This window comes from Chaetura pelagica, unplaced genomic scaffold (genome assembly GCF_000747805.2).
Source record: "Chaetura pelagica isolate M959 unplaced genomic scaffold, ChaPel_1.0 scaffold45, whole genome shotgun sequence".
NCBI classification, from domain to species: Eukaryota; Metazoa; Chordata; class Aves; order Apodiformes; family Apodidae; genus Chaetura; species Chaetura pelagica.
The window spans coordinates 2,139,612-2,149,993 of NW_009953217.1; the positions used below are offsets into that span (position 1 = coordinate 2,139,612).

General features: G+C 33.2%; 1 protein-coding gene across 2 annotated transcripts; it reads right to left on the minus strand.

Annotated features, from left to right (window-relative positions):
- Window positions 1–644: 644 nt before the first annotated feature.
- Window positions 645–10,231, minus strand: STX2 (syntaxin 2). 2 transcript variants are annotated; one of them, XM_009997633.1, is made up of 10 exons: window positions 10,164–10,231; window positions 9,880–9,979; window positions 8,338–8,412; window positions 7,333–7,406; window positions 7,026–7,134; window positions 5,418–5,491; window positions 5,168–5,305; window positions 3,808–3,918; window positions 2,341–2,468; window positions 645–937 (listed from the first exon to the last, which is right to left on the minus strand). In XM_009997633.1, the coding sequence occupies exons 1-9, from the start codon at window positions 10,182–10,184 to the stop codon at window positions 2,385–2,387; spliced, it is 786 nt and encodes a 261-aa protein (XP_009995935.1). In that variant the 5' UTR covers window positions 10,185–10,231; the 3' UTR covers window positions 645–937; window positions 2,341–2,384. The 2 variants fall into 2 exon arrangements, with proteins under 2 accessions (XP_009995935.1, XP_009995936.1); XM_009997634.1 differs by lacking the exon at window positions 2,341–2,468 and having other exon boundaries at window positions 860–937.
- Window positions 10,232–10,382: the final 151 nt, after the last annotated feature.

A 10,382-nucleotide genomic window follows, 5' to 3' on the forward strand; every position in this document is an offset into this window, starting at 1 on the left:
GCTTCTGAATAAGAAATCTTGACTTGGCTTTATAAAAGGCGACTTTTTGTCATGTTCATATAAACAATAAGGCTAAACTGACCCATTGGTAATTATTTGTAAAATTATCTGTTCAAGTTCAAATTTGGTGTGCTTCATTACTGCATTCTTTTATCATAAATGTTGCAGCTAACTTTTTATTATAAAGTCAAGGAAATATTTAAAGCCATTAACCTTAATCACAGGGCAAGAAAAAAAACCAAACCTGGAAAATGTAAAAAAAAACACACCCATGGTTTGTTTTTTTTCCTTCTCAAGTCTGATGCAACAGGCAGACAGTTAAGTAGTCTTTTCAGAATAAAATATTTTTAGCACTTGTTGGAGGAAAAAAATTAAGTATAAAGTTTAGACAGGTTAAGGTGACTAAATAAGTAATACATTTAAAGACAAGCTACATTTCATAAAAATGTTCACAGGAGTGATAAAAAAGCAGCACTGATAATGTACTAAAACTTGTGATTAGAATATATTAGCAATAGGGAAAATAAGCCTAACAGTCAAAACACCATCTCTCAAACTCCCTATTTATAACACTGAGATATTAAAAAAAAAAAAATCCTGTTACTTTAGGTTCAAAATAATTAAGAGCAGGTTTCAGTCTTAAAAATGCATAGTATATGATGAGAATTCATACATTTCCTAATACATTCTGATCTTCATTTATGAGTAAACATTAAGAGTGATTTCTTTTCATTTTTAACCATTAGTGCCAGGTCATCATCATGAAACAGTGTAAGGTGTCATTCTTTAAAAAAGGTTTGGTTTTACTGAAGATGAATTTTGGAGTTTCTGAAGGTTCACCAGTCTCGGAATGTGCTTGCTATGATAGTGTTGTTGCTAGGATAATTCCAAGTATCAGAAGCAATACAGTTACACAAATAATTATGAACATCAGTTTCTGCAAAAAAGACAGAAAAGTTGAGATTGAAACACCTTGTCACATACAGACCTGATTACACACATGCATAGCCACAAAAAAATCAATACTTATATCTAATCTGAGTGTTTCAATTTCCTTTCTAAACAATACTTACTGCTATGATTTTTTTATTGTTAGTCTTTCTTTTCCAACATATATGTAACCATTGCTACAAGACAAAGCTGTGTAACATTTCTGTAGTTCACTTCAGAGTAATTGTTATTACTCATGCCTAATTTCTTTAAGTATCGTTAGGTATAGAAACAGATGCAACAGTGAATATTTACTTATCATGATCAAGTCTAAGTACAGTAACATTGCTTACTGCCACCCTCCTTGGGTAAATATTTGCAGCCTGCTTAAACCTTTACAATTGCACTTAGTGGAATTCAATAAAATGCCAGTAAAAACACTGTGTGGGTACCAGCTCAGAAAAGCTGTAAGGAGAGGGGAAAAAAACAAAACAGAGATGGATTCTACGTCAATGCAGCAAAGTCTAACATTAGGTCAGACTATAAGCAGTGACACAGTAAATCCTGTTATCTGCCCATAAACCAAAGCTAAGAAACTGTAGCATCAAAACTAAAAACTTCTATATTAAAAGAGTGTTAGTACAGAACTGCATTCCTGATTAGTTGTCTGAAATCACACCCCATGCACAGCACTTCAAAGTAGCTTGAAGATACCACATACAAAAAACTGAGCTTCTATTGGACTCAGAAGAGTTAAATGCTACTTTCTACTTAGGCTGGTTAGATATTACCTGGGCAAAACATGTTAGGTTAGTACATTCAAAAATCTCAAGACTGAAAGAGTTTGCAAATTCATGTCCTAAAGTTCCTAAAGTAGAAATCTTTGCAGACTTCCTTTTACAAATACAGTTATTTTCTACTGTTTCATTTATTCTAGTATTAACAAACAACTTCATAAGAAATTTTAGGATGCTCTGTATGGTACAGGAGCCAGATTTTCAGCTGTGGAGATCTATGAAAGCTCTACTTAAAACTCTAAAACCCCCCATTTTATAAATTTTCCAGTGTAACTAGAATTCCATATCTTAGTGCAGACTGCTCACAGATGTGAACTTGGAGTAAAAAAAAACAACAAATAAATGTCAAAGGATTGAGACAATAACTGGGTTTTTTGGTCTCATTTCCTTCTGTGATCATGAGCTTTATGTAGTGACTGCATCAAGTAAACGTAGCAGCTTGCCACTAGATGTCAGCTTTCAATATTCACATGCACAGCACTTAACCAGTATGCAGAGGTAAGATCCTCCACTGCACCTCAGGCCAATCCCCCATAACAGCAGTACAGATATTAAGGGTTATTAGAACACCACAAGCTACTAAGCAGGCAAAATTAGTTGATTAGTTACTTACTGCCACACTGGCAGGAAGTCATGCATGCTGAAGTTATCCAAGCATCACCGAATACCAACAGACAAGCCAATAATTAGGCCAATTATGGCAATCAACACAACTGACACAGTGATTATTATCCACATTTTCTGTCAAAAAAATAGGTATTATTATTATTTTAATACAAAGCACATTAAGATTTGCATTTATTTTCAATTTCTAAAATACTCAGTATTTAGATCCAAACTCATTTTCATTAAAGCCTGCAGTATTCCCAAATTGAGATAAATTTATCTGTATATTCTTGCATGCATAAGAATATACATTTTAAAACAGTGTTTACAGGTAAACTAGTGTGATTAATACCTATATAGTTATCAAAGATGAGAAAACCACCATTTACAAATACATTTAAGTGGGCTCTTTCAACACTTCTTAAATATTTTTAACGTAGCAGACATGTTATCCATATGTAGATATCTATCTATATAAATATATCATTCCCTCAAATTCAACTCACCATGAAAAGCCTCACAAAATTGCACAGCATCTCAAAAGGGGAAATTATAATGTCAGAGGAACACTTCATTCACTCTGCAATCATACAGTTACAAAATATAAATTACTTAGTAGTTTAATTTCAGAATACATTATTTGGCTTTCTGATGGGAAGAAAGGTACTGAAATACAACACAAGTATTCATGCCAATGGAAAATGCCTGAATGCTACTTTGAACTCAATTCCTCCACAAAACTGAGTGTCGTGGTTTAATGTCACACCCTTTCCAGAGGGAAGATCCCCCAGTGCAGTACTTTTACAGGAGTGCAATGACAGTTATCTGTAAAAAGAATAATTACAGATGGAATTCTGAAAAAAGCCTGCTTCACTAAAAGCAGTTATTTTATTTTTCTTGCTAACACGATTTTATAGCTATAAATCCAGGTAAATTTACCAGTGATAAAGATCCAAAAACCTCTAAGCCTATTTAGAGTCTGAATAATTTAAGATATCACGGATACTTGGTAAGAAGAACCTGTGAATTTAACTATTAGCATAATATATTAATACTTCTTTTGGCATTTTAACACCCTGCAATGACACTAAGTGGAAAATTGTGAACATAGCCTTAGCTGTGCATTAATAGCTTATCTGGTTTTGTGTAGTTCTCTCCTCCAGTGGTAAAAGTAATAGTAATAATTTAAATATTAACTACAACATTAAGTCACATTGTAAGTGTTCTGATTTATTCCAGACTATAGGTTTGTTTCTAAAATCCTTTGATAAATCTTCCTCTGTTATATACTAATTTATAACAATGTTTTCTAATATAATTTTAAATATTGCAACTATAAAAATGTAACATGCCTATATTCATTCTACCTTGAACATGACTGAATACAACAACAAAAATCAACTGAAAATGAACGTCATTTCACACTGTGCTAAGTTAATATAGTGACTAGCACAAATACAGAAACATAGCCTACCCTTCGTGCTTTACTTTGATATTGAACTGCTTTTTTTGTCTCTTCTTTTGCATGTTCCACATAATCCGATGCATTCATCACATTCTTTTCTATGTTGTTGATCATTTCACCCTTAAAATTAAATTTTGAAGAAAAAAATTTTAGTGAAATCTGCAGATCTTTGTTTAACAAAACTAAGAGAAGAAAGGCCACAGAACATCAACAACTAAGTGAGTGAATAATGTATGTGTTAGTGGCTGACAATTTTTCCTTCACACATCAAAGCAGAAAAAGGGAACGAGAAGCAAGGTCTCAGAACTTCTAAACAAAAAAGGAACATTCATGGGCAGGATAAGCATATTTCTCCCTTTGCAGGAACAAAAACATACCTTTGAATGTGAGGTATGTTTTAAGAGCCAAAACTAAAACTGACAAACTAAGGAGATCAGAAATCACTAACTTGCCTGGAGGTGGGAAACGATATTGACTATTTTGATACAAGGTTCAACAGTTACCTAAGAAAACACACACATCTAACAGCAACTTCAAAAGTTCCTCAAAATTCAGGGTTTAGAATGTCAATATATAACAAATCCAAGTTAATTATGATGAATGACATTTGGTAATGAAATGGAGGATTGGTGAAAAATTACATTAAGTCTATTACCTGTGTTTCTGTCCATCAGAAGAAATAATCAGCAGCAGTAAACAGCAAAGCATTAAAGAATGATGCACAAGTAACTTTTGTTACATTTCTAATTAAAAAGAAAACTGCTACCAATTTGCTTTGGCTACATATTTAATATCAAAGCATCAAAGAAATTCTATAACAAAATCCAATTTAAAAAAAAAGTCATTTTCAGCACAAGTTTTCTCCTGAAAATTTCTCTTTCCACTTTCCTGCTTAAGTCAAAGAATTTTATCAGTTTAAAATGTTTTTGTTAGACAACTGGTATGTAAAAACTACAACAGAATGAATTTATGTACATATCAAGACAATGTTTATGAACACAACAGATTATCTGACTTTTCAATCCCTTTACATTCGTGTTAGTTATGACAGTAATCATAGCTGTGTATTATGTGCAAGTTGCACATCCTTGCTAATGCACATTTTCATCTAGCACAGCAGTCCTTTACCATGTCTGTGAGAATCCTAAATTGTCAAGACATTAGCCAACATTCCAGGAGTTCTTACTTAAATATACACAATGTTCAAGCATATTGCCATGTAAGCATGTTAAATTCTAATTCTAATCACATTCAAAAGACACTGCAAGTCTGTATTACCTGAATATAAGCAATTATTTCTGCATATTTCAAAGAGGAAGACTGGGGTGAAAAATACCACTTAAATAAATGTTTGAACTGGTTCATTTACCTGAGTCTCAACAAACATTGCCATGTCCATAAACATTTCATGCAGTTCCCGTATGCTGGATTCCAGTTTCATAATATCCTTGTGACGTGACTCAATTTCATTCAGAGCTTGCCTGGTTATTTGAGAGTCTGATATAATCTTCAGGAGAACAAAAAAGACAGGGACATAAATAAGGATGTAATAAGTGATGACATACTTCTACATAGCAGAAGCAACTGAAGGGAGGCAGAACTGGACCAGAAATACCTACATCAGATGTGAAAATTGAAGGATTACCAGTCTCTAACATTTCTTCCAGTTCCTCATCAGTGGTGGTCTTTCCAGCTAGGACATAAACAACAGTACTTAACATAACTTCATTTAGCCATTATCAAACATAACATTTTAACCATACCAGAAGGATGACAATTAAAATTAAAATCTTGTATTGAGAACTTTTCAGGATAAAACAGTGCAGTGTTTGCCATTACAAAGTGCCAGCTTACACAGGAAAAAAAATAATCAGAAAATACCAAGTAATCATGAGAAAATAAAAGCAGGCTCAAAGCTAACATAAATAACTGGTTGGTGAGGTGGTGTTTTGTTCTGTTTTTGTTTGGTGGGGTTTTTTTGGTTGGTTGTTTTTTTTTTGTTTTATTTTTTGTTTGTTTAGGTTGGGTTGGTTTTTTGGGTCAAATTGAAGAGTTCAGTCATAAACATTTGCAATGCACACAGAAACCTTGTTAGGCAGTGTGTTCTTCTGAAGAAGAACTTGAGATAGAGAATATATATAATATTCAGTATTTATCTATTCAGTCATGTCACATTGGCACCTAATTTACTCACTCCACCACTCGGCAAGCAATAAAATCTTTTGGTTTTACCAACATAGGATTGACATTCATATTCCACATAGAGAAGACTAATGCTCACAGAGTACCTTCACTTCTACTTTTCATAATACGTCTAACAATTGATGTAGCTTATTATTGCATGTTTAAGTAAAGTGGGTCCTATTGATCACACTAGTATGACAAATATACAAGCTGCATAACCTGCTTTAAAATTTTTAGTGCTGAGGAAAATCTAAAGTTTCTATATAGGTCATTAACGACATTAAACTTAGAAGAACTGAGGTATTAGGGTTCCTCCCCTCAAACTTATAGGTAAAGAAGAATTTAACTTGCCTAATAAACTTAACAAATTTGAGAAGTACCTGACAAACAAAGTACTCTTAGAATTTGACAAGTCTTCTGTTTGCATTTCCTATTCCAGCAATGTATGTATTTGCTTTTACAGGAGATAATTTTAGGTACAAAATCTTACAGATTTTTTTGGACACCTTCTGAGGTAGATGCTGTAGTTCAGCATAGAGTTAGTTACCTTTCTGAATACTCCTTGTAATCATTAATGATAAAAGAAGTCAAATGTGATCAGCCAACAAATTAGAATAGGCAGCACTGATTTTATATCAGCATAATTTTTTAAATGTTCTTATTCTCAAAATCAGCATAGCATTAAAAGATGTTGCCTGTTCAGCATGCTAATTTTGGAATGGCTCTTAATAACACTTGCTATCTTTAGAATACAGCTTTTCTTATACTTCAATTGAAGCTGCAACATTGGAAATAAATGAAACAAAGGAAAGATCTTTACTAATTTTCAACACAAATTATCTAGTGAATTTTATCTATTTTCTTTCCAGCTGTTCCCAAGTGTAGTATCAAAGACTAAATGCCATATGATAAAACTGTTTCTTTTCCCTCCAACATTTCAAGATGCCCAAGATGTATGATGCTTTGAACCATCTTTAATAAGAAAGAAGGGTGGTACGAACAACACAATTCATCCTTTTAAGAAGTGCATTTAGGTCACTTACTTATCTCTAATTGTCTCTGTATCCGACCTTTGCTGCGCTCTCGGAACAGGGTTTGTGTCTCGTTGTATTCCGTCATGACCTCCACAAACTTGTGAGCTAGCACAGAGTGCTGTTTGTTGAGGATTTAAACATGTGGAACAGAAAAGTTTAATTTTTTTGATACAGAAAATAATACTGCGCAACAACTGAAAGTGGTATTTACATTCCAACAAAGCAGAACATGAAGTTCAGAAACTATTTTAAAAAAGTGAAACTTTCTCTGGTTTACTAGAATCCTTTGACTTTCTTTAAACTTAAGTGATCATACCTGTGTTTTCCTTATCCTGAGGTCCACTGATGTTCGATTAACATTTTCACCCTGATCAAAACTTTGTTCAATAGCTACGAAAAAGCCAAGAATATTACAAGACAACATTAAGCATAATTATTTAAAAGTGTAACTCAGTTACTCTGTAAATACTATTACTACTTTACTCATGTGCAAGCTCCCCCCAGACATGTTTAACATTTCAGGGGCAGGAGAGGAATGGCAGTGATATACAGATTTATACAGATTTAAAATAATTTCACTAATTGGTACAGAACTTAAAACACTACTACTCCAGCACTCTTAAAAGAGTCAGACTACTGTTTATTACTCTGAAAAAATTTCAAAAGGTGTAACAAAATGGGCTGCTCTTACAATTTAAATTTTAAACACCATCTCTAGTGTTTATGGAAGGACAAATGCATGTAGTAATTGTCATAAAATAATATTAACACACTATATATTTTAAAACCTATGCTAAACAACTAAGACATACTCACTGGCAAAAGCCACAGCAAAATTAACTGGTCTGAATACAAAATACAATAGGTGTTCTAGAGCAACTCCCTGTGTAGACATTTATGCCATGGAGATTGTCTTTTTGCAGTTAATCTTTTTCCAAAACCTCATGACTAAAATCAACCACTTCAGTTGCAGAATACACTTCTACACAGAGGAATTACTTTGCATTATATTTTTTTAGTTATTTCCAAAAGCAAGTAAGCTCTTTGTCCTGCTCCACAAACTAGGCTCTGCTGAGACCTAGTATTTATCAGTGGTGAAGCTTGCCAAGGAGGAATAAAGTAGAGGATGATACTGCTACTGACAGAGGCTGTACAGCAGCTGCCAGGAAGGCAGTTCTCCCTTTTTTTTTTAAATAGCTGTATAACAATTTTTGCATAAATAATGCAGCTTTTAAAGTTTAGAAGATCAGCTGCAACACACTAAGTTTGTAACACTGAATCATTACAAACAGCAGTAGTTTTATTTCTCCTCACAACTCACCCTTTAACCTGGCTCGGATTTTATTAGCAATCTTCTTTATTTCCTCATTTAATTCTTCAAGTTCTTCCTTTGTTCCTTTAAAAAAAGATTATTATTTTTTAGAACTATTGATAATTCATAATAGTAAGGCAGCAACTCTCTAGAAATCCATATTGCAAGTACATTATTGTGTTCACTACAAACACTCAGAAAAGAAGTCTACTGTATTTCCAAAGTACTTTAAAAACAACTCACAACAGCATACTATCAGATTTCTGCTTCTTATGACAGGTCCTTACACTTGGGAAATTTATTGCCAAATCACCAACCAAGTAATAAGATATTCCATGTTTTTGCTTAAAATAACACTTTTGGAGTAACACTTGTTTGCTGGTCAAAATGAAAGTACACTGAAGCCTACCAAGTGAAAATACAGAATTATCTCACTTCTAGTTCTGTTGCTTATCATGGTCTGCTTGTACTATTATTAACATAACTGTACCATGCACTGCCTATATTTTTTGAAGAACACTACACACAGAATTCATTAAGAACTTGCTAGAACTTGTTATCGGGTTTGCTGAACACACTAGACTCTGAAAAGCAAAGATCACTTACTAGCAATGTTATGTTCCCACATATTGATGCATTAATGAGCATCATTTTTAGCACAAACACAAGCCGATATATGAGCTGAGATCACAGATTTTAAACACTCACATGAGTCCCTATTAAACCTGAGATTTATTGACTGTATATGATTAAGACAAAAAGCAGTCTGCAAAATATTTTGTAAGAATACAAACATATGCCCATCCATGAACAAAGAAAATAATGGGAAAATAAAACTAACATCCGAAGTTCAGTTTTCATCAACAAGAAGATAATGTTAAGCTAACATTGCAACATTCCACAAAAATATCTCAGCATCTTTTCTTCCCTTTTCTTCAAACCCTGCCTGCAAACCCATGCATGCCTTGACTAAGTAGTGTTGAGAACTAAGAAGGTTCCATGTTTCTGAGTAAGTTCCCTAGAGTTCTCTGCTCAGAAAGCACATCCGTACTTTCAGTTTTGGGGTTACAGCCTCTAAAAACTGTACAGAACTCTTACTCCAGCATGGAACCCTTACTGAATCAGGGGGCTGTAGAGTTAAGTGTTAGGCAGGATCTTGCCCCTGCTGAAGATGATGACCCTACTGTATGACCTTCAGTTGAGAACTTCAATATTTTCACAAATTAGAAGAAATGCAAGTAGCCTCTAAATTTCTGAAGACACAATCCATTTCAAGATTCTATATTAATCCAGGTTTTAGTCTCACAAAGGTTTGAATGATGCAACAAATACTCTGAAAATATATTTATTCAAGGAAGTTTTAAAAAAAGATAAAAATAAGCAAAAATATTAAATAGTAAACTTTTAAATATTTAAATAAATTGTGAAACATTTTGCATTCTGAACACCTGAGGTTCTATTCCCATAGACAGCTAGAACAACAACAAAAAAAAATTATTTCAGAACATCTAAACACAGACCTGAAATCTAAAAAAAAAAAGTGATACTCACTTCCTTCAGGATTTGGTGCTGACAGAATAATGCTGTGCTGCTTTTTTACTTCTTCCACATTTTGTGCTATTTTTGCTATATTATTTCTAAGTTCCTCAACCTAGAAGAAGAGAAATATCGCCATGAAAAACCTAGAATAACTCCAGGCAAAGATTATTATTTTTTGTAAGTATCATTACTAAGCATATTGGGGCACCTGTAGATGAGCTGTTTAACCTAACTATGAAAGCAAAAGGCACAGAGATAAAACTGTCGTTAGCGCATGGTAAAAACTCTAAGTTTACCTGTTGGAAAAAGTCATCCATAAAATGGTCTTTTTCAACAATAACTGTCTCCCCATCTTCATTTCCTTTGTACTGTAAAAGACAACAACACAAAGCTATGAAACAAAACTCAAGATACCATCTTGAAAGAAATACAATTTCTTCCACATTGCTACTGCATATACATTTTAGCCAATAGTCTGAAATCTAAAAAAAAAAAAAAAAAAAAAAAAACAAAAA